General features: G+C 32.6%; 1 protein-coding gene across 5 annotated transcripts in view; it reads right to left on the bottom strand.

Moving 5' to 3' along the window:
- The window catches only part of alpha-Man-IIb (alpha-Mannosidase class II b), a 217,915-nt gene that overhangs the window by 39,542 nt on the left and 152,573 nt on the right, over positions 1-25,800 (bottom strand). For all 5 annotated transcript variants that reach the window (XM_089171581.1, XM_089171582.1, XM_089171584.1 and 2 more), the window contains one exon: positions 1,640-1,732. In XM_089171581.1, coding sequence (XP_089027707.1) covers positions 1,640-1,732 — 93 coding nt within the window. The remainder of the gene's footprint in view (positions 1-1,639; positions 1,733-25,800) is intronic.

Below are 25,800 nucleotides of genomic sequence, written 5' to 3'. Positions count from 1 at the left end.
TTGCCAACTCGGAGATATTTTCCGAGTCGTTTGTCTCCCTTGACGCGAGTTAAGTGGAAACTCTTCCCTTATAAGCGATATACGTAAAACCTTTTACAATTCTTTACTTTTTTCTTTTTTTTTCTTTTTTTTATCTCCTATTTATTTGTCCAAAAGAAAAAGAAATATAATTTAGACTAGACAATTGTCTCATAAAAATATATTTTCCTCGTTCGTTTAATTTTTTCTATTCAAAAGAATTTTCGTCGTTTTTAAACTACTGTCAACTTTGATAATTAACACTAGACGACTGTAAAATACAATAATTATGGTAGTTTGACTATTTAAATTAGTTCCTTAATGATCAATTTTTCAGATGCTATTAGAAGAAATTATTGAAATATTTAATAAAGTAACTACAAGTGTTGAGATACAGTCATTCGAGATTACAAAGTTGCAACATACGGTTACTTGTTTTTAAAAAATGAGGACTTCATTCAGAACAAATATTACGCTTACAATTGCCTATTTTTCCAATTTATTGGTTTATGTTAATTACAGACATCATCGTGACAAATAGTACACATTTGTTTAATAAATTTGATAATAATTTTATCATGTATAACGAAGGTACGTCATGTTGTAATAACTTTCTAATCATTTCTCATGATATTTTTAACTCTAGATTTACAGAACCCGTCAAAATGACGGATTTTTGATTTAATGTTTAAAAATTCTGAACATGCAAACATTATTTTGTAAATATTACATATTGGTTTTTAATTATTTAATGAAACGAATATATATTTCTAGTCATTTTCTCTGGAACACCTTCGAGCATGAGCAAACAAGTTTGGACTTGTTGTTTACAGTTAGATCGAACCTTCTCATATCAAAAAACTCACAGTTCACTGCTGAACTTTGTCGGTAAAAGAAATTATTTTTGGAGGTGAAACATCTCTTATTATTTTATAAAACAAGTAGATCAAAGTGAAAGATAATAAAATACAGTTTACATGTAAAAAAATGTATTGAAGACAACAGTCAATGAAAATCTATAGCTTTTTAATAAATAATTTCAAACAAAACAAAAATTGCATTTTAACATACCCGTCAAAAAGACGGATTTCAGTAAAAAAAAAAAAAAAAGGTATACAGTCAATGCCCGTAAATCTCGTGTTAATAAAGCTCAATACACTGACATCAAATTGAACAAACTGCGTGTTAATTATGTATAAATAATAATGGGTTTTAATTTAGATATATACGCTCGTGACAATAGAATTTAAAATAAGTTTAATTACACAATTAATGGAAACAATGCTACCAACCTTTTGTTTCGGATTTTCCTATTAAAATCTATTATCAAATAATACAGTTGTACGTACTTTGATAAAAAAAAAAATATTTTATTACAATAACGAACGTACTGCTCTGATGTATTTTAATAATCTGTTTAACTTATCACACATATATATTCAGATGAAAAAAATGTTGAATCGTGTCAAACGCGACTGAAACGACTTAGAAAATAAACCAGAATTGGTAATACTCAAAGATTATGCTCATGTAAGTCGACACTGTTCAATTTTAATTCCAAGTAAGTTGTACTTACAGTCAATGATCGTAAATCTATAACTATGATCTTTGTACATCTTACCTTCAAAGGTGGTCTTGTTGGATCCTTCCTGAGTTCAGCGTAACGTGCCTCAAAGCTATCGTCCCAATATTCTCGACTTCGCATCCAAGATGGCTGAAACGTATAAAGAAAAATTGTAACACATACATTACGTCTTACATTTTAATAAAAACAATTTAATAATCATCTATTTTTATGAATTTTCATCAATTTGTAACTTTTACAAAAGATATTTCTTTTATAGGTTGACCCCAATGACACAAAATTCGAATTGAATTTTTATGATCTCAAGAAACTTCTTTCTTATTTTCGTTGAACAAGCTTGTTTTCGAACGAAAGAAGAATCATTTAAGTTAGAAAGATGAAGGAAAACAGAAAGAGAGAGAGAGAGAGAGAGAGAGAGAGAGAGAGAAAGAGAAAGAGAGTTCGTTAAACTCATTAAAACGTGTCACTGGATTTCTACAAACTCTTGAACAAATTAAGCAATCAATGTAAACTAGACAATTAACGTTTGTAATTAATTTACTTAAAAGTTTATTATTCCTTCGGATCGTATTTTATCTTTTTATCCCGTGTTTTTTTTTCTCTCTTCAATAACACAGCTGAAATATTCTCCAATCACATTTACCTACGTTACATCCATTTTCTAAAATTAGCGTAATCCCATAACAAGATTCGATTTGTTTGTTACAATTTCGTTTGGATCGCTTTTATTTGTAGATTTTGTATTTTTGTTTTTATTATTATCATCATCATCTACTTATCAAGAACTTAATCAGCTTTCCAAAACGTGAGATCAGTTTGAAATGGAATTTGATTCGTGGCATATTACACCGCAATACATATTATCCGGCTTGCAGGCAGCATTTCATTGCAAATATTACTTTCTACGAATTATTATTCATCCGTGGTGACGATAATGTGCTTCGAAGTGGGCGTACAGCCACGTAAAATCGGCTTAACGTCGAACAATCGATGAAATTGGTATCGATTAGGTCGAGCTCGTATTATCCAGATACTTAATTTGTATTATAAAGAGTAACTCTGTATAAAGAGAAAGAGAGAAAGAGAAAGAGAGAGTAGAGAGTAGAGAGTAGAGATAAAATAGAAATAACGCGAGTTGAAAATCCACGGTTATTTACTACTGTAGAGTACGCTAAAATAAGCTTGGTTATTAATTAATTATCACGCATGAGCGACGATTTAATTTGCATCAAATTGCAACCCCAAAGCTCTCGAAGTTAAAGCCATGCTAAATGGAATGGGAGTGGGAGTTGGAAAAGGTTTGGGGAAAAGAGCGAATAAGGGGGTTGGTTGGTTGGTTGGTTGGTTGGTTGCTTGCTTGCTTGCTGCACTGCATGCGGATTCGGATTATGGCAAGTGGAATTCCAGCAACAGGATATCGTTTTCCTCTTGCCGTATTCCTCTTCCTTCACCACCAAAGGAATTCTCTTTATCTCTCTCTCTTTTTTTCATGTGACATTTCTATGTTAGAGAAGGATCCTTTAGGTACTCTAATCGTAAAAATCAATTTCTCAATGACTTGGTTCTCTTTTCTCACATTAAATCTTTGCCTTCGATTCAACTGTTTAATCCTTCGTGATTGGATGTCCCTTCTCAGGAGACATCAGACTAGTCATCAGATTACAATGTTGTTCGGATAATAAAAAACAGTTTCAGTCTTGTATTAGGGCGTGTGTCAACGTGTTGTGTGTTTTGCTCATTTATTTGTTTAAATTTAAATAATTCGCTCTTATAAATTGATAAACGTGAGTCATAAACGGAAAAACTGCCAGTGTTGATACGAACAAAAAGAAATGAAGGACTCATAAATCTTCATACGATCGAGACAAAGATGGAAGTAATTGAACGTTCTGAAAATGGTGAATCTTTTGCTTCAATTGGACATTTGTACGGTGTAAACAGATCTACGATATGTTGAATTTTGAAAAAGCAAGAATAAAATGAAGAAATACGTTGAAAATTGTGGAAATGTATCTTCAAAGATTGTTTCCAAAAGACACGGCATAGTGATGGATGAAATGGAAAGATCTTTGTCATCATGGATTGATGATCAACATCAACATAATGTTCCCTCTGAGTTTTTCAATTATTCAAGCTAAGGCTTTTAGTTTTGCATGAAGATTGGACGACTAAATTTAAATGAAAATTCTAACATGATATTTCAAGCAAGTAATGGCTGCTTTGACAAATTTCAAATGAGATATTCTTTAAATAATATTCAATTAACACTGGAAAATCGGCCGATGCAGATAAAGAACTTTAAAAGACAATTTTTCGTTGCATATTTTTTTACATTCCTCTACTTTCGATTATTCAACATTCGCACACACTTTCAGGAATCAATTATGCAACTAAGTGATTGAGGATTTTGTCGATAGATGGCTTTTTAAAATCAGCAATGACTCAGTTGCCAACCTAATATTAGTAACAATAATTTTCTGTACACCAATACACCGATTAACAATGAAGACAGGCATTTGTCATAATGAAAATCCTTGAAACGATCTGTAACAATTTTTTGTGCATATTTTTTTACATCCTTCTACTTTCAAATATTCAACATTCGCACATGCTTTCAGCAATCAATTATGTGCAAAAGTTGAGGGCCTACTGTATTCTTCTTTTTCTTCTTTTAATTTTTTTTTTATTCTTTAATGGTGCATCAACGTAATCGTATTAACTTTTGACCAGGAAAAAAAGTTTCGAATGGAGGGTAGACAAAAAAAAATATAAAAAGAAGGAAAAAGATCAAAGGGAGTGGATAACAAAAAAAAAAAAAATAAAAATAAAAATAAAAAAAAAGGAGCGTAATCGACGAACTCTGGTCAGTCGGCTTTGCGTCCCACAAAACAGTGATTGCGATATTGATTCTGTTTGCCACTCACGACCGCGCCCGGATAAACATTTATCCGATGAGGACCGATATTTTTGCATAACTCGAATGTAACGTGTGGAATTGATACTTTACAAAATTGGTTGGTTTGAAAGATATAGATACAGGGTTTTCATATCCACCAAAAAAAACCATTCAATATTTATATATCATTTAAACAATATATAATATGTTAATAATATTGGAACTTGGTTGTCTGGGATCAATTTTTTGAATGGGTCAGCAACTTTAGGTATTTAAGATCGATCATAAACCAGACGAACGAAATAAAAGGAAGAACTTAAGAAAAGAATCAATTTAGGCAATTTCAATAAATTACTCAGCTTGCAATTGCTTTAAAATCAGGATATACAGGACAATCATCCTACCGGTAGTCCTTTATGGTAGCCAAACGTGGTGTCACTTACGTTACGGGCCCAAAAGAAATTGACGCTTTTCGAAAATAAAGTTGTTCCGTAAAATGTTCGGTGTAAAATACGATGAGGAAACGGACGAATGAGAAAACCCTATAACCTGGAAGTACACCGACTGTACAAAACCGGACTTCATTAATGTCGTAAAATCTCGCCGATTAAGATAGGCAGGTGTCACGTGGTGCGCATGGGGATGAATCGAAAGATGCATAAAATACACTTCGGTATACCGAACGGGAAAAGACCACTGGGTAGACCGTGACGTAGATGAGAGGACAATATTATTTTGGGATCTTAAGGAAGTGAGCTACAAAGACCGCGAATGAAGGAGTCGCGGCTCAGGGATGAGAACACTGGCGGGATTTAGTATTTGTGGCAATGAATTTCAAGTCAGACTTGAATATCACGAGTCTGACTCGTAATCGATTGTTTCGTACCAAACATGATGATGTTCAGGGATGATCAGTTTTGTGTACAGTATTTTATATTAATTTTAAATTAATGAACAAAAATGTTTATATCTCAGAAATACTTGACTTTTTGATCTATGTTTATCTAAAATATTTTTAACTCAGTTTAAGTATTATATCTCTTTACAAAAGCAACTTGAAAAATATTCTTGGAATACATAGAAAACGACATAAATATACATGTACGTGGAGATCCTTCGGGGGTGGATGAGAAAAAAAGAAAAAAGAAAAAAAATCCGGTGACTTATAGACGACAATAAATATCGTTGCTTTTATCGTCATACTTCGTGTTCAAGTTGCTTGGCCCTACCCAAATTTATGAGTATCACCGTCAACTTCGTCATCATCCCCTCCTCACATTGAAAATATACAAAAGAAAAAGAAAAAGGAAGAAGAATGTGATAAATAAAAGCAATATTATAATTAGTACTAGTTAGGGACCTTATAGGAGGGACGAGCCATGTACATTGCTAGGCTGAAAATATGGGGGGGATAGCTTCCGTTGCATCGCTCAGCCATGTTTATCTTTAGTATGTATTAACGACTGTGATTAGTTTAAGTTTGGAATACTTCTAGTTTTTTTATTGTGATATTTATATTTAATTGTTTTGTTTTTTAGTAATTTTCTATAAGTGTAAGTTTAATTTACTCATTTAATAATTACAAGTATAAATGTGCAAACCTAACCTATAACTTATCGTTTGTTTACAGATTAAAATGTTTCAATCATTCGCGCTTAATCACGTGACTACACGAGTTCCTGTCCCCCAGCAATATGTATGGCGCGTCTCTCCTATAGGGTCCCTAGTACTAGTATCCATTGCTAGTAATATCCTAGTATTATCGTAGAAAAAGAAAAAAGGAAGGGTTAAAAAAAAAATAAATAATGCAAAAGAGTTGTTACAGCTTGAAGAGAGAGAGAAAGAGAAAGAGAGAGAAAGAAAGTTCCTGTCCCTCAGCAATGTGTATGGCGCGTCTCTCCTATAGGGTCCCTAGTACTAGTATCCATTGCTAGTAATATCCTAGTATTATCGTAGAAAAAGAAAAAAGGAAGGGTTAAAAAAAAATAAATAATGCAAAAGAGTTGTTACAGCTTGAAGAGAGAGAAAAAGAGAGAGAGAGAAAGAGAAAAAGTAAAGTTGATACGAGATATATCGTAGATTTTCAAGCGCGAGAAGAAGATAAGTGTTGAAAGAAACGTACACACGTGGATTAATAAGTGTGAGTGAGTAAGATCGAAAAAAAAAAGGAAAAAAGAAAAAAGGGTTTACAAGTACTATGAGCTTGTGAAAGGTATGGAAGAAAGAGAAGGAAGCGTATGATTTATAGCTACGATAGGGGGCTAGCAACCTAGGAAATGTATGGAAATACATTCCAAGTTAGCAAGGAGATTCAAGCTAGTGCGAATGAATAGCCGAGGGTTAGTAAAAGAGAAAGAAAGAAAGAAAGAGAGAGAGAGAGAGAGAGAGAGAGAGAGAGAGAGAGAGAGAGAGAGTAGAGAAAGAGAGAGAAGCCCTCAAGACCGGAAGTCTGGCTGTTCTTGTCGCCGGGTGTCGAGTGTAAACGGTAAAGCATTCAGCTTGATGGAAAACCAAGCCGTCAGATTAACAAGAGGACAAAGCCGATCGACTTGTACCATGGAAGGAAGAGAAAACTTTTGAGTGTTACGAGTTTTAACACGTTCACTGACAAATAAATTCTTACTTTTTGTTTTGTTTTGTTATCTAATTCTATGTAAAAATCGAGATATGATCATTTTTATATATAAAAATTTCGTGTCACTTTGTTGGTTTTCAATGAAATTTCGAAATGACTGAGCTGATTTTAATGAAATTTGTTTGATTTTATGTGAGTTTTTTTGTTTTTTCAATTTACGATAAAGGATAGTTTTTATTGCAGTTATTTTGTATTTTTTATTACTAATTTGAGAATTTATTGTTATTTAGAGGTTATATAGTGTTTTTAGGTATTCTAAGTTTTCAATAGATAGCGCTGTATTACAATTCTATTATAGTATTTCAATTTACATACGACATAACCTTACTATTTCTATTTTTTAGTGTGTTGTTATTTATATATTATATATATATATATATATATATATATATATTTTAAAAATTCTATGTTGTTTTAGGCCTAATTTGGAATACCAAAAATTTAAATAAATATTAGAAATTAAATAATATAAAATAAAATTAAAATATATTAATTAAATAATAAATTCAATTAAATATTATTAAATTAAATTAAATTATATTAATTAATAAATAAATTAAATTATATAATATTAAAAATTATTAAAAAAGTGAATATTAATTTGACTGCATTACATAGTTTAGCATTATAGATGGCACTGTATATAATTCAATTATTTCGATATATTCAGAATTGTATATATATATATATACAATTATATTATTATATTCAGAATATAGTTTAAAATTATAGATGGCACTGTATACAATTGAATTATTTCGATATATTCAACATTCTATATATATATATACATATATATATATATATGTATATATAAAATGAGCTGAGTAAAAAGGAATAATTTTTCGTAACTTTTTCGAAACTCATTTTACACGTTAAAGTGATGAAATAAATTCTCAGCATTTTGATCTTCGGCCAGTTTGATAAATTAACCTTCTCTCAATGATTTCATCTTGAGACTCAATCTCGTGAAATATTAATACGGTCTAAACGTCTCCGAGAAGCTTTTAGCACTGAAAGTAATCACAGCTCTTTCTTGCTCAGAGCTAATCGTGAAATAAGGGCACGGTCTTAATATTAGATGCGAAAGGAAGAGAGAGAGAGAGAGAGAGAGAGAGGGAGAGAAAGAGAGAGATAGAGAGGAAGAGAAAGAAGGGGAAGAGGAAATTGGATAGCAGAGTTAATCTCAATGGTAGACATTCTTCTATCTAACGTTTAGATCTTCCATCGTGGTATTTTCTAAAGAAATTGTCGATTATCCACTGATCAGTCAGATTATCCCATCATCGATGATAATTAAAAAATATACAATTGAAACCATTATTGCAATTTTATGTTATTTACAATTGGATAATTTACGAGGAGTAAATATTATATCTATAGATAGCGCTATATACAGTTCAATTATTTCGATATATTCAGAATTACACGTGACATAACTAACCTTACTTTTTCTATTTTTTTGTCTATTATTATTTTTATGTATTCCATTTTAATTGTGGAATCATTTAATGTGTTGTTACAATTTATCTAATAGAATTATATTATTAAAATTATTATATTAAATTACAATTAATTCATATAATAAATTAGAATATTAGTATAATATTAAATCAACAATTTATAACAAAACCACATCAACGCGTAGTCGGATAATTCTAATAATTTATAAAATATCAAGGAATAAATTATACGTAAGTTTGACAAACGTACTTGATCGAGGATAAGTAGATTCAGTGGAAGAGATCAACGTTCGAGAAGACATATTGGCTTCTTTTGCTCGTGATCGGGGTTTGCCTGATGCCTTTGCGGCTTTCCTACAGGTAGGGAGGGTTAAACGCGTGCGTGTGGGTTTTGTGTCTCCAAAACTGTCTCTAGTCGAGAGAACATGTGTGAGAGAGAGAGAGAGAGAGAGAGAGAGAGAGAGAGAGAGAGAAAGAGAGAGAGAGAGAAAGAGACAGACAGACAGACAGATAGTGAGTGAACCGGACAGGATCGACGAATCGATCGAGTCTCCTGTCGATTCGCACGTTCCTGTGCAATCTATTGCACTCCATAGACCACGGATAGGATAAGAGAGAGAGGGAGAGAGAGAGAGAGAGAGAGAGAAGTGAATTTAGAGTGAGGGTGTTCGTTTGACGTTCGGAGATACTCTGCGATCGATCCTAGCCTTCTCTAACAGTCTATACTATCCTCATCCCTTTTTAGTTCTCTCTCTCTGTCTCTCTCTCTCTCTCTCATGCTCTTTACTCAAACGCAATTCTATATATATATATATATATTCTCCATGCTGTTTCGTCCCATCCTCAAATGTGCTTCACGTTTACGTGACACCGAACTCGTGTTTCCGACGCTCGTGAGACTCACCTCAACCAATACAACCCTTCAGTTTCTCTCCCTCCTCTCCCCCTCACTCTCTCTCTCTCTCTTTCTCTTATCGATATATATATAAATGTATATGTATGTTCTTTCGACATACCGTTGAAAGATACTTTCAATGTCTTTGAATATCATTAGTCTCGTTTCTTTCATTTTTACAGATTCCTTTTGAAATTGTTTGTTGACTGTATTGTTGTATTATATATGTGAATAGGGGGGTGTAAATGGGAATGGGGGTTGAAACAGTTCGTTGAGAGAGAGACATTATGTTAGAAAAATAAAAATGTTTATATGTATGAAGATTGTGTATATGACACAAGCGTTTATATGCTTGTGTATTAGTATACATAGTTATATTAACACTAGATTTACGGTCATTGACTGTAAGTACAACTTACTTGGAATTAAAATTGAACAGTGTCGACTTACATGAGCATAATCTTTGAGTATTACCAATTCTGGTTTATTTTCTAAGTCGTTTCAGTCGCGTTTGACACGATTCAATATTTTTTTCATCTGAATATATATGTGCGATAAGTTAAACAAATTATTAAAATACATCAGAGCAGTACGCTCGTTATTGTAATAAAATATTTTTTTTTTTATCAAAGTACGTACAACTGTATTATTTGATAATAGATTGTAATTGGAAAATCCGAAACAAAAGGTTGGTAGCATTGTTTTCATTAATTGTGTAATTAAACTTATTTTAAGTTCTGTTGTCACGAGCGTATATATCTAAATTAAAATCCATTATTATTTATACATAATTAACACGCAGTTTATTCAATTTGATGTCAGTGTATTGAGCTTTATTAACACGAGATTTACGGGCATTGACTGTATACCTTTTTTTTTTTTTTTTTTTTACTGAAATCCGTCCTTTTGACGGGTATGTTAAAATGCAATTTTTGTTTTGTTTGAAATTATTTATTAAAAAGCTATAGATTTTCTTTGACTGTTGTCTTCAATACATTTTTTTACATGTAAACTGTATTTTATTATCTTTCACTTTGATCTACTTGTTTTATAAAATAATAAGAGATTCTTCACCTCCAAAAATCATTTCTTTTACCGACAAAGTTCAGCAGTGAACTGTGAGTTTTGTGATACGAGAAGGTTCGATCTAACTGTAAACAACAAGTCCAAACTTGTTTGCTCATGCTCGAAGATGTTCCAGAGAAAATGACTAGAAATATATATTCGTTTCATTATATAATTAAAAACCAATATGTATAATATTTACAGAATAATGTTTGCATGTTCAGAATTTTTAAACATTAAATCGAAAACCCGTCATTTTAACGAGCTCCGTAAATCTAGTGTTAATGAAATTTTATTTTATTTTATATGTTTTTTTCAACTTAGTGTATGAAATAATTTTTATTGCTATTATTTTGTATTATTTATTGCTAATTTAAGGATTTATTATTTATAGGTTATCCAGGTCTTTAGGTACTGTAAGTATTTAATAGTTGGCGCTGTATTATAATTCAATTATTTCAATTTACATACGACATAACCTTACTTTTTCTATTTTTTTGTGTATTATTATTTTATATATCTCATTCTAATTGTAGTATTATTTGATGTGCTATTATAATTTACTAAATAGTTAAGAATTATATTAAATCAATATTTTATAACAAAGCTACAGCAACGCATGACTAAAGCGTTTTTATAATTAAACGTTATTTTTAGAATTAAAAACCAATGTGTAATATTTAAAGAATAATTGTTTACATTTTTCTGCGTTAAAGAATATTTTTCAAATGATTTTTTCTTTTTCTGTTCATTTTTGTTCTACAAGAGTCATGGTTTATCTTCGTGAAACGTGATTTGTCATTTAAACGAGTTTCCATCGAAAATCAAGAATTCTGTCTCATGTTGGGTACTACTATATCTAACAACTACGTATACATACATACATACATACATACATACATACATACATACATACATACATACATACGTATATATATATATATTTCGTTGCTTTGGCGACGTTAACGTTGAGAGAACGTAAAACGAATGCGAGAGGAGACTACTTCTTGAAAGAAGAAAAATCGGGGAAAAATATGTCTCTCTCTCTCTCTCTTTCTCTCTCTTTCTTTTTCTATTTTATTTATTTTTTCTTCTTTTGGTAGTATATGAAAACTCGAGTTCACATTTTAAGCACCTCGTATATCGTTCTGCCCTTTGCAAGTACACAGAAAGAGAGAGAGACATTAACCTCTTTGCTTGCTTCCTTCCACCAGCACCACTACCACCACCACTACCACCACCAACAACATCACCGCCACCCCTTTTTTCCTCCCCCTCTTTCTTTCTTTCTTTCTTTATCTAAAGGCGTCCTTCTAGCAGACCACATTTTGCGAGTGCATTACTGCAAGTGTCGAGAAGCGGCAGCTGTCGAGATAAAAGCACTTTTGTCTCTAAAAGCTGTACAAACTTTATACCACTCTGCTTCTACGATCTCTTCCAACTCTTCTATCCTCTTTTTAGTTACCCCTTTCTCTCTTTTTCTTTTTCTGTCTCTCTCTCTCTCTCTCTCTCTCTCTGTATATTTTTTTCTCTTTCCTATTACATCGTCGTATTGCTACATCAATCATTTTTACTTTACTCGAGTGAATCGAATTTAAGTTTATCGTTCATTTTCTTCCCATCATTTCCAATTAAACTTTATTAACACTTGGCATGCGGGTAACGTATTTTTACGTTTTTCACAGTCTGTCAATGAAGCACGGATCACGTAAAAATACGTAGAGAGTAGATTTGTTATGAGGGATAGAAGTTAAAGTACATTGTAAACGTTTTTCATTATTTCAAAATTCATTCAACTTGTGTGCGATTATGGAAGTGATGGTAGGTCTGCTGTTAAAAATCAGATATCGTGTGCCAAATGAAATTTATGTTGACTGCATTATGCAGTTTTGCGACAACGCACTTCGATCAAATTCTCTGCTTTACTGACTGACGATAAAAAAAAAACCCCTGTGTGCTATTTTCGTTGACGATGACATACTTCATAACGAAATATTCTGCAAAAAATGTCAACCCACCATTGTCGTCGTTGTCGTTGTCGTTGCATACAAAAAGAAAAAAATTATCGAAAGGGATCGAAATAATCCTAAAGGTGATTTTATAATATTCATGGAAATTGGTTTATTAGTATTCGTTCTTTGCCGTCGATGATATGGTTTTCTCTTTCTCTCGTTCTTGGTTATTTCTTCTTCTATCGTGGGAATGTATGAGTCTTTTCTTATAGATGACATTTGTGAAAGCCACTATAGTGGCGCGTTGTGCTGCAAAAAAGATGGCATCCGCGAAAGTTACTATAGTGTCGTGTCGTAGTAGATGGCATCTACGAAAGCCACTACAATGGTGCTTCGTACTAGAAGATTGCATCCGCGAAAGCCACTATTGTGGCGTGTCGTATTGGTAAATTATATTCGCAGACGTCACTATAGTGGTGCGTCGTATTAGAAGATAGGTGGTATCAGCGAAATTCATTATAGTGGTGCGTCGTACTGGTAGATGACATTGGCAAAAGTCACTTTTGTGGCGCGTCGTATTAGAAGGTAGATAGTATTCGCGAAAGTAACTATAGTGGTGTATTGTATTGGAAAACGGTATCCACGAAAGCAACTATAGTGGCGCGTCGTACTAGAAAATGATATTCGCGAAAACCACTATTGTTACGTGTCGTATTGGTAAATTGCATCTGCAGAAGACACTATAGTGGTGCGTCGTACTGGTAGATGACATTGGCAAAAGTCACTTTTGTGGCGCGTCGTATTAGAAGATAGATAGCATCCGCGAAAGCAACTATAGTGGCGTGTCGGAATGGTGAAAAGATGGTATCCACGAAAGCAACTATAGTGGCGCGTCGTACTAGAAATTAACATTCGCGAAAACCACTATTGTTGCGTGTCGTATTGGTAAATTGCATTCGCAGAAGTCACTATAGTGGTGCGTCGTATTAGAAGATAGATAGCATTCGTGAAAGCAACTATAGTGGCGCGTCGGAATGGTGAAAAGATGGTATCCACGAAAGCAACTATAGTGGCGCGTCGTACTAGAAAATGACATTCGCGAAAACCACTATTGTTGCGTGTCGTATTGGTAAATTGTATCCGCATACGTCACTATAGTGGTGCGTCGTATTAGAAGACAAATGGTATCAGCGAAATTCATTGTAGTGGTGCGTCGTACTGGTAGATGACATTGGCAAAAGTCACTATAGTGGCGCGTCGTATAAGAAGATAGATAGCATCTGTGAAAGCAACTATAATGATGTATTGTATTGGAAGATGGCATCTGTGAAAGCCACTATAGTGGCGTCTGGTGTCTAAAAGGTTAAAAATTTCATTGAAAGAATTATACTTCCCTCGTATAAACGCACGTAACCCCAGTAATAAAACGCAAATTAGACGCAACCCTGGTTAGCGACGACAAAATGAGAATCTTAAATATTTCTCTGCATATTATGCAGATATTTGTGAACGAAGATTGGAATTTTCTCTCTCTCCTCTCTCTCTCTCTCTCTCTCACTCTGTTTCACCCTCGTGATATTACTGAGATGGTGTACTCACTGAACTGCACGTGCGCTACTGAAACAGGACAGACATTTCCGCATAAATTCATCACTTTAATTACGTGGTTTAATTATGATATTTATCACTGGACGAGCAATTTCGAGCAGCTGAAAGAGAGAGGGGCGGAGAGAGAGAGAGAGAGAGAGAGAGAGAATAGGAAAAAGACGACGATTGCGTCCGATTTATTTAGCCGTCGTCTCTTCCGATCGTCGAACGTTTAATCACCTTTCTTTTTTTTTTTTTTTTTACATGGAAAAGATAAATCGAGGAAATGGAAAGAGAACTAGAACTAGTAATTTATTTGGTGATAAAATATCAAGACTAAGTGTTCTATGAATTAAAAAAAGAAAAAGGAATTGGAGACAAACGTTTGACCAACCATTTCAAATGTTTCTAATCGAACGACAAGAAAAGGGAGATAGGGGAAGCAAAAAAAAAAAAAAAAAGGAAAAGAAAGAAAATCAAAAAGAAAGATTGATGTAGCGTAAAAGTGAGAAAGCAAGACGATAAATCAAAACGAAAGAAAGAGAGGGTTGCAGTATAATAATGCATTAAACATGCTCCGATGTAATATTATCTGCGAAGTTAACAATAACGAACGAGGAAGGCATTTGCCAAGCACGTTCCTAGGTGAACTAATGTTACCGTTATAATATGATATAAAGCGTGACGTCATCATACTACCATGACCACATAAATGCAACCAACTCCATTTCTCATAGTTTTAATTATAGTCTACACAATCTTGACTGCTTAAGTATTTTCATTCCTCAACACATTTTTTTTATTCTTTACTCTCGTATCGTACGTATAGCAAATTTATTGTTGATTAATGTAAGATTAATGTAACGCTAATGATTAATTCGATATACATAAATGAAAGTGATAAAAGGAAATGGTTTCTTTTATCTTGTAATACGTTTTTATTTAGTAAATGTAATACTAGTGTAATTTTTATTACGTCAAGTCATAAATAACAAAGAATGACGTTTCTGTGACATGGAGTTTCTTTTTGCACTTTTTGCATCTGTTGGACATATCTGACTGATTCTTACTTTGACTCTTGTTTTGACTCGGACTGACTAACTCTGGATCTGATTCTTACTGATTCTGACTCTTACTCTGACTGACTGACTCTTGCTCTGATTCGGATTGACTGACTCTGGATCTGACTCTTACTGATTCTGACTCTGACTTTTACTCTGACTTTTACTCTGACTCTGACTTTTACTCTGACTCTGACTGACTGACTCTGACTTTTACTCTGACTGACTGACTCTGACTCTGACTGACTGACTCTGACACTGGCTCGGACTTATTGACTCTGGATCTGACTCTTACTGATTCTGACTTTTACTCTGACTAACGTACACTGACTCTTGTTTTGATTGACTGACTCTTAGTCTTACAACTAATGTTGACTCTTACTAACTGATTAACCTAGCACTGACTGACTAATACTAACTCTGATTCTGACTAACTGACTCTGATTCTGATTGAATGACTGACTCTTACTCTGACTCTGACTGACTGACTCTTGCTTTGACTCTTCCTCTGACTGACTGACCCTTAGTCTTATAACTGATGCTAACTCTTACACAATAAATGAATGAATATGAATGAAAGAAGCATCAAGGTGTTGCAACCGCTTAAAATTATTTAACGAATAATAATTAAGCATCAATATTTTACGAGATAACTTTGACTATCATTCAAAAAGGGAAAGAAGATAAAAAGAGATAGAAATATAAAGAGATAAATGGAGATGAAGAGATGATGATGAGAAATTCGATATCAAAGGTCGAACGTTGATTGATCTAGGAAGGGAATACTAGACAAAGGGAAAGAGGGTACACATAAAGTATGAAGAGTATGGTATGGGGTTGGTAGTGTGGGATAGGGGGTGTCGTTATTCGTTTTATTTTCCTCTTTTTCGTCTAATAGCACGTCAGAGGAGACACGTAAACGACGCTGGAGTAGACGATGACGACGACGACGACGACTACGACGACTACGACGACGACAACAAGGGATGAGAAAAAGATGGAGAGGGTGGGGATTGGGGGTGGGAGTGACGTCGCGACGACAACGTCGACTACGATGGCGGTGAAAGGAAGGCAAATGGGTGCATCTACCGCATTAAGCACTCCACTGTTCTCGACACGTGATTGACGAAGAGTGGTTCACCGTTTCCGACCACACGAATGCACCAAGATTACAGTCGAATGCGTTTCGAATGCTTATACCCCTTTAACCACCGCCATTTTCTTCTTTTTTTCTTCTTTTCTTTTATCTTAACGATCACATTATAAGCTCGGTATTGTCCTTATTGCTATTGTTTATTTAAATAAGAATAAATATATATGTTTTAATATAAACATTCATTGTGTAGTGTCACATTGTTGATTTCCAATGAACTTCGAAACTACCGAACTGATTTTAATAAAATTTGTTTTATTTTGTATGATTTTTTTCAACTTAGTGCATAGGGTAGTTTTTATTGCGATTATTTTTATTATTTATAGCTAATTTAGAGGTTATCTAGGTCTTTAGATACTCTAAGTTTTCAATAGATGGTGCTGTATTACACTTCGATTATTTTAATTTATATACGACATAACCTTACTATTTCTATTTTTTAGTTGTTATTTATATATTATTTATTATATATATATATATTTAAAAATTGTATGTTGTTTTATGCCTAATTTGAAATCCCAGAAATTGTTAATTTATTAAATATTAATTTAATTACATTAAATAGTTTAGAATTATATTAAATTAACGTTTTATAAAAAAACCACAGTAACACGTAGTTTTTATTTTTTCTTCTATATCTCTAATTACGTAACATAATATTTTGATGATTTTAGTATAGTGTAATGACAACCTAATTATAAAATGTTGTCTCAATCCTAAGCAATTGTAATAATTTTCATTCTAATTAATCGTACGTCGATCTAATGACGTTCAAGTAAATTCTTCCCCAACTGAACGTTAGTTGCTCGATTGCGAGGCTATGCGAGGTTATTAAATTGATCAAAATGAAATCAAATTGAGATTGAATTAAAGCAAATCAAATTAAGTTGAATGAAATCGAACGAGATAAAGAGAAAACTATATCATCGACGGCAAAGAACGAAAATTAATAAGCCAATTTCCATGAATATTATAAAATCACCTTTAGAATGATTTCGATCCCCTTCGATAATTTTTTTCTTTTTGCATGCAACGACAACGACAACGACGACAATGGTGGGTTGACATTTTTTGCAGAATATTTCGTTATGAAATATGTCATCGTCAACGAAAATAGCACACAGGGTTTTTTTTTTCATCGTCAGTCAGTAAAGCAGAGAATTTGATCGAAGTGCGTTGTCGCAAAAATGCATAATGCAGTCAACATAAATTTCATTTGGCACACGATGTCTGATTTGCAACGGCAGCCCTACCATCACTTCCATAATCGCACACAAGTTGAATGAATTTTGAAATAATGAAAAACTTTTACAATATTTTTTAACCTCTTAGACACTACGCGCCATCTATAGTGGCTTTCGCGGAAGCCATCTTGCAGTACGACGCGCCACTATAATGGCTTTCGCGGATAACATCTTTTAAAATATATTATACCTAATTTTATTATTAATTAATAAAGTATATGTGTATCATTTCCTTAAGAAAAATTCTAATTAAATTATTAAATACTTGATTTCAATGTACTCGCGTACAGAACAGCCATTGCAACATTCACCAGTACATAAGAGGTTAAAGAATAAACAATTCATCTATCTCACAAAACAAAAAATCGATGTTTTGGAAAAGTTCGAAGTGGCGTTACTCTTTAAACTGACATAATCACGAAATTTAAAATAACATCTTTCACGTTAAGGAAGAAAATGTTGGATCGTTGGCAGGACAATGAGACGTTCTGAAAAGTTTTCGGTCGAAGGGTAGTAATAGAAAGGGGGTTCTTCTGAATATTCGTGGATAAACGAGGGTGCAAGTTTTATGAACTAGAGCTCGGTGTTTGCTGCTGCTTCGATGTTCGTCGTTCGTCGACTACTCGACTAACGATAAATAAATAAAAGACTTTCGTGGAAGATATTTTTTTTTTCTATTTCCTTTTTTATCCCTACTTTTTATTTCTTCTTCTTCTTCTTCTTCTTTCCACCATTCTCTTTTTCCATCCCGTGGGAATGCGCGTAGACCGTCGCATTTTTTCTCAAGTCTGCAGCAGCAAGGATGTCGGAAGGATAAAAAGCTTTTTGTTTTCGACGAACGTTTTACATGCAAAAAATATGAAAAACTAAAAATATAAGGACAAAAATTCAGATATACGTTCACATTGTATAATATTCATAGACACGAATGGAATCATCCACTTTAATTTAACGAGTAGATCATTCTTTAGGATTATAATATGTGCCCATAATTATGAAAATGATTTAAATCATTTTTAAACTAATTTTTGTATAAATGATGAATTTATGCAGATTATTGAAAGTCTCTACAACAGATGTAATGAAACAAAATCTGATGAATACTGCACTGTATGGAGGAACAAACAAATGAACAGCTGAAACCAGAAAACTTGCGACCCACTGTGAAACACGGTGAAGGTTCTGTACTTGTTTTGGGACTGCATGAGTGCAGTTGGTTTTGGCATGACCATGATACCCTTCATTTCGTAACAAAATTACTTACAGTACTAGCGGATGTATTAATATTTCAATTATTTTTAAGATATTCGACTATTTTGATAGCACTTATCTTTGGATTATGTTTTATCATTCTTGTGATAACTCGTCAAGTGTGCCGATTAATTTTCCGTGAACGTCCATTTCTTGAGTTATTTTACAGTTTCTTTCTTAATCCATACTTATCAATGATACTTTGTATAGTAGATCAAGGTCTGTTTAGAATTCGCGATGTTTCTAATAAACTTTTACATTGATTATGTAAATTAATAATCATTGTTCATTCTTCTATCGTTGTGTCCACACATTTTTGTCCCATTTTCCAACAATAATTTTCGATTAGTTGCTTATGGTAACTAAACACCTCTCTGAGATAATAGGAAAAACTGTATAGCTATATTCTGTCTCATTCTCTCACAGACTCAATCCTACATGTTTGTCTCTTTTTCTCTTCTTATTTAGTATCTTGACCGTTTCATAGACACCCGTTGCTCTGTTACATCGCCGCCTACCGCTCCGTTACATCGCCGCCTACCGCTTCGTTGCATTGTTTCAAATTACACCCATTCTAAAGAAGTTTTCACTTAAAAAAAAAAAAAAACCATTTGGTACGAAAAAGCCACAAACAAAGTCTTGTCCGAGTTTCAATCGTTCGATCGAAAACCTTACGTTTTACCAAATTCAACCTATGTAGAAAAGAAGCAAAAAATGAGAGTTCTCTCTCTCTCTCTCTCTCTCGCTTTCACTATTATTCGAATCTCAGAGTCTTCTTATCTATCGAATAGCTACTCCGCTGGCAGAACACTTTTTTATCCTCTCGTGGTACGAAAGAGGATCTGCCTATCAATGTAGTTGCCTTTCAGAGGATCAGAGGGACCTGCGTTACGTTTCTTCGAGAAATGAAAGAGACGTTGAAATGGAAAAAAGCCGAATATAAAGGATCAAAATATAATATATATATGTATTAGGATGTTCCGGACACGGGTTGTTGTAGTTTTGTTAGAAAATATTGATTTAATATAATTCTAAGCTATTTAGTAAATTATAACAACACTGTAAATAATAATACACGAACAAAAATAGATAAAAGTAAGGTTATGTCGTATGTAAATGAAAATAATTGAATTGTAATACAATGCCATCTATTGAAAACTTACAATACCTAAAGATCTAGATAACCTTAGACTAATAAATCCTTAAATTAGCAATAAAAAATATAAAATTATTGGGACAGAAACTATCCTATGCACTAAGTTGAAAAAAAGCACACAAAGTAAAAGAAATTTCATTAAAATCGGTTCAGTAATTTCAAAGTTCATTGGAAATCATCAACAACGTTACACTGAATTTTTACATAATATAAAGATATATGTATGTGTATTTAATTTATTCACACCATATACTTATATAATATATATATATATATATATAGGAAGAAAGAATAAATTCAGACATTTTTTTCCATTGTTGAATTTTATGATAACGACTTTTCAATTGGTTCACCTAAAACGTTGTAGATATCTCCTTCTCCTCCTCCTCCTGCTTTCTATCCCTTTAACAATTTTAACTCACCCTTCCTATTCACCTACTTACCCCCTGAAGCACAACCTCTTCGTGTGTTCGCTCGAAATACATATAAATATGTGTGTATGTGTGTGTGTGTGTGTGTTATGCACGTGATAGAGGAAAGCCACCCGCACCCTGGGAATATACCTTAATGGAAATCGAAAATACGACAAGCAAATGGAAATCGATGGTTCCAGTGATTTTCCAGAGGCTTCTCTACGATATACATGAGAATACTATGTATTTATTATATATATATATTATATAATATAATATGTATATGTATATATCTTCTTATACTGTATATATGGTGTTCTATAACTGAAGATGGAGATTGAACATCTGGTGATTTCTATGCGAATAAAATAAGTCGATAGAGAAGATACAGAATTATTCTGTTAAAAGTATAATTCAGCCATTTATTTTGAAAATTAGTCTAACTCCATTTTCGCAAAATATTGAATAAGTTACATTTTTACATAATCTTTTCATTTTAAAGCAATTTGTTACTGATTTATTAAAAATTATTTAAATTCTGTAACATAAAACTTTGCTAATTGATGAAGCAATGAAAAAGTTTATTTTAAAAGTAGTCTAACTCCAATTGTCAATGATTATTTTCCAATTTTCGTTAATTACTCGTAATGATAGAGATTTTGGCATGCTAGAAATGTCATTAAACATGTTTGTCCTCCAAAGATTATTATCATGTTATCAGAAAGTGCTGAAAAGGTAATAACTTTATTGTGTAAATCAAATGAAACAAGAAGTTTTTTGTATGAACAAAATGATAAGAAAAGGCAATTTTTAAAAAGGGTACACAATTCTAACGAAAAATCGATAAACTGATTAAAAATATGTTTCAATGCGTTTTGTCAGAAATCAACCGTATCAAATTTTCTATAAAACATCGATGAATGAGAATGAAAATTTGAAAATTCTGAATTTATTAGCACGTCTGGGTAGAACCAAAAAAGTTCGACAATATTACATTGACACCATTGTATGAAAATATCAGACAAATTACAACATCAAAATTCAAGGACATAATAGACCTACTACGACATATCCCACCGGAATATCATGGTTTCTTCAAATCCCTTTCACACACGCAAAATGTAAATGAGCAGTAAATTGTTTTGTAATTGATGTAAGTTAAAAAATGTTTTCAATCGCATCAATTATGTTTCTGAAGTGTTTTAAAGATATGTCAAATAAATTGAGTATTGTTTTTTTTTTCAATTTGAAGCATCTTAAATTATGTTGAATGGATTTGGGCTCTTTCAAATTTTATAATGAATCTGGTTGTTAATTTTGAACGTGGTGGTCTGACTGCATTTTTGGTAAGAAAACTCATATTATTCACTTAATAATTTGCATTATTTTAATAGGAACTGTAAATTGAACACCTTTAGATAAACTTAAACAGTATGACACGTTATTATTGGGATCTCCGGTAGGGGCGTGGTGTAGCAATTCGACCTATCTAATGTAATTTTGAATGTAGCCATCAGATAGCGTATTCAAGTGCTAGAAATTCCCATATTTTGAATTGCATTGAAATGCAAACCTTTCTTGGAACACAAATGAAGTTGGGACACTTTCCAAATAAACAGCCTAATGAATAGATTGACATTTTATGTTTGTAAATATCTTTAGCGTATTTAAGTGCTAGGGATCCCACATAACGTAGCAATTCGACCTATCTACTCAAATTTTGAATTTAGTCACCAGATAGCGTATTCAAGTGCTAGAAATTCCAATATTTTGAATTGCATTGAAATGCAAACCTTTCTTGGAACATAAATGAAGTTGGGACACTTTCAAAATAAACAGCCCAATGAATAGATTGACATTTTGGGTTTGTAAGTATCTTTAGCGTATTTAAGTGCTAGAGATCCCACATAACGTAGCAATTCGACCTATCTACTCAAATTTTGAATTTAGTCACCAGATAGCGTATTCAAGTGCTAGGGATTCCAATATTTTGAATTGCATTGAAATGCAGACCTTTTTTGGAACATAAATGAAGTTGGGACACTTTCAAAATAAACAGCCCAATGAATAGATTGACATTTTGTGTTTGTAAGTATCTTTAGCGTATTTAAGTGCTAGAGATCCCACATAACGTAGCAATTCGACCTATCTACTCAAATTTTGAATTTAGTCACCAGATTGCGTATTCAAGTGCTAGAAATTCCAATATTTTGAATTGCATTGAAATGCAAACCTTTCTTGGAACATAAATGAAGTTGGGACACTTTCAAAATAAACAGCCCAATGAATAGATTGACATTTTGGGTTTGTAAGTATCTTTAGCGTATTTAAGTGCTAGAGATCCCACATAACGTAGCAATTCGACCTATCTACTCAAATTTTGAATTTAGTCACCAGATAGCGTATTCAAGTGCTAGGGATTCCAATATTTTGAATTGCATTGAAATGCAGACCTTTCTTGGAACATAAATGAAGTTGGGATACTTTCAAAATAAACAGCCCAATGAATAGATTGACATTTTATGTTTGTAAGTATCTTTTAGCTTTTGGGAAATTCTATAAAATGTTTAAATATATGACGTTTCGAAGAAAAGAATAAAAAAGAAGAGAAAGATTGAGGAAAGAAGAAGAAGAAGAATACGTGAACGATACTAACGGAGAAATCTCGAAATAAAAGTTCTGTTACGGCAGCAGGTAGAATTTATCGAATAGTTCGATAGCTTCGTGGTGGAAAGTTTTACGGTTGGATAATAGAAAAAGTTTATATTTTCGTATTATGGGCACGATGTGAGCTCGAATCTAACATGAACTATACGACGATGTTTCGCGTCTTCGAGGAGGTTATTTGAACTATTGCTATGTTTCTCTTTTTTTTTTTTTTTTTTTTTTTTTACCCCATTTCTGAATTCGATCAAGTATCATCTTGAATTCTCGACACTGTTTGCTTATCCTTTTCGAGACTATAACCTTTTTTTCGAATATGGTATACAAGAGACACGTCTTTTTTCATTATATTGTTCATTTTTAATAAAAGAAACTTGTCTGTTATGAAATTTATTCAATTAGTTAATAATTTCGTATAAATAAGTCAATTGCATTCAGTGTGTGTTGCTGACTTGTCGGCAAATTTTTATTTTTCGAGAAACCGATTGAACATTAAGTGAGATAAAATAAAAATAAATCATTAAAATTGACAAACAATTATATTAAAAATAATTAGATTAATGTAAAATTTGTTATTTTATCTTCGATAATAAAAAACGGACTAAAATGAAAGGAAAATTTCTGAAGAAATGGTAAAAAGTCAAAATAAAAAAATTAATTGAAAAACGAAGAAAATAATACAAATGAGAAATAAAATGTTAGAAAAATGTTCAAAGTTAATAAAATAATGCAACTCAATTATTAACAAAAAAAAAATATAATTTGTAAATAAATTTTTATTAAATATTACACCAATTGTAAAGTACAATTGCATTGATATTTTGTCAAAATGTAATATTTCGATAATTCCAATAACATATTCTTTTTTTTTTGTCAGGATACATGAAAACTAATTTCGGATTTTGTTTCTTTATACTTGAAAGAAAATATTCATACAAAAAAAGTCTTATTTGGATGAATATTTTACTTAAAATAACTGATAATAGTTGATTATTATGATTACACACACAGTGTGCAAAACTGTGTCTCGAATGAGTTCAATGAGTTATACTAAATAAAATTAAACATGTTTTTTTTTTTTTTTTAAATAAATTTTCTTCTCTATTATTTTATTCTTTTTCAGAGAGAGAGAGAAAAAAAAAGAAAAGAAAAGAAAAACAAGTAGTAAAAATTTGATTAATATGATTAGTAACATCTTTCTCCATTAATCTCGAGTCTTTGTTCTATGGAAAAGGATTATACAGAGGGTCAATGGAGTTTTGTTCAATGTTCTCTTTTTCTCTTTGTCCCTTTGCTCATTGAAAGCGAGAAAAAGTGTATAGTGAAAGAAAAGAGAGTGAAATGAAAATGATAGTAGTAGTAGTAGTAGTAGTAGTAGTAGTAGTAGTAGTAGCTGGAGGCCGATTGTTCGTTTCACCCGAATGAAATTAATCCAATCGATGTTGCTAGACGTAATCCTCACCTCTTTTTTACCTTCACGAACGAGTTACAATCGTTAGGATCGCTTTTTGGATAATCCGAAATGAAAAAGTCAACGAAATTTCAGATGAGTACGAATAACGTTGCGTTTTCCTGCAGTTTCAGTTTGATCCTCAACTGAGAGAGAGAGACAGACAGAGAGAGAGAGAGAGGTCCGAAAGCTTCCGAATGCTTTTTATTTCTTCCTTTGTCTGTCCCCTCATTCTCTCTTTTATCTAACGAGTAAAAAGAGAGAAAAAAATTGGCAAACTTCCGTTGATAAAGAATTAAGTATGACCAACCCACCAAGCCAATTCTCTCTCTCCGAGTTTCTTTCTTCTCGTAGGGATAAGGGGTGGTGATAGTGGGGCCGAGGGGTGATCTTTCATCCATATAGGATTATCATCTTCTATTCTTCTCATTGAAAACACTTTGTGACATTATCCATTTGTTAACACACACATACTTACACAAGTAAAGAGGTAATAGGTTCAAATTGGCAGGGAATTTGAATTTTGCACGCATTAATGCCAATCGAGAACGACAAGTGATAAGAGGAGAACAATAGAGATAAATATTATTATAAGTAATGGGGGAGGCGGGGAGGGGATAGTGGGGAGGGGAGGGGAGGAAAGGGAGAGGACAGTATACCATAATCATTTATAATGGAACATAATAACATGATTATATTAATGTTCGTGTCACAGTATTTTGATGTAATTACTATTATATATCAATGATATTATTATATATCTGTATGAAATTTACGTATGTATTGTATAATATGTGTTATTCATTGATCTATCTATGATTAGACCAATTAATCTTCTCATGAATGCATATTTAACCTCTTAGGTAGTGCTGAATGTTGCAATGGCTGTTCTATACGAGGGTACATTGAAATCATGTATTTAATAATTTAATTAGAATTTTTCTTAAGGAAATGATACACATATACTTTAATAATTAATAATAAAATTAGGTATAATATATTTTAAAAGATGTTATCCGCGAAAGCCACTATAGTGGCGCGTCGTACTGCAAGATGGCATCCGCGAAAGCCACTATAGATGGCGCGTAGTGTCTAAGAGGTTAAAGAATATTGTAAACGTTTTTCATTATTTCAAAATTCATTCAACTTGTGTGCGATTATGGAGGTGATGGTAGGGCTGCCGTTGCAAATCAGACATCGTGTGCTAAATGAAATTTATGTTGACTGCATTATGCATTTTTACGACAACGCACTTCGATCAAATTCTCTGCTTTACTGACTGACGATGAAAAAAAAACCCTGTGTGCTATTT

This window comes from Polistes dominula, unplaced genomic scaffold, assembly GCF_049000335.1.
Source record: "Polistes dominula isolate Pdom_NZ unplaced genomic scaffold, Pdom_raw_medaka contig_26, whole genome shotgun sequence".
NCBI lineage: Eukaryota > Metazoa > Arthropoda > Insecta > Hymenoptera > Vespidae > Polistes > Polistes dominula.
Note: the sequence above shows the minus strand (reverse complement) of the source record. Positions and strands in the feature narration are given on the sequence as shown.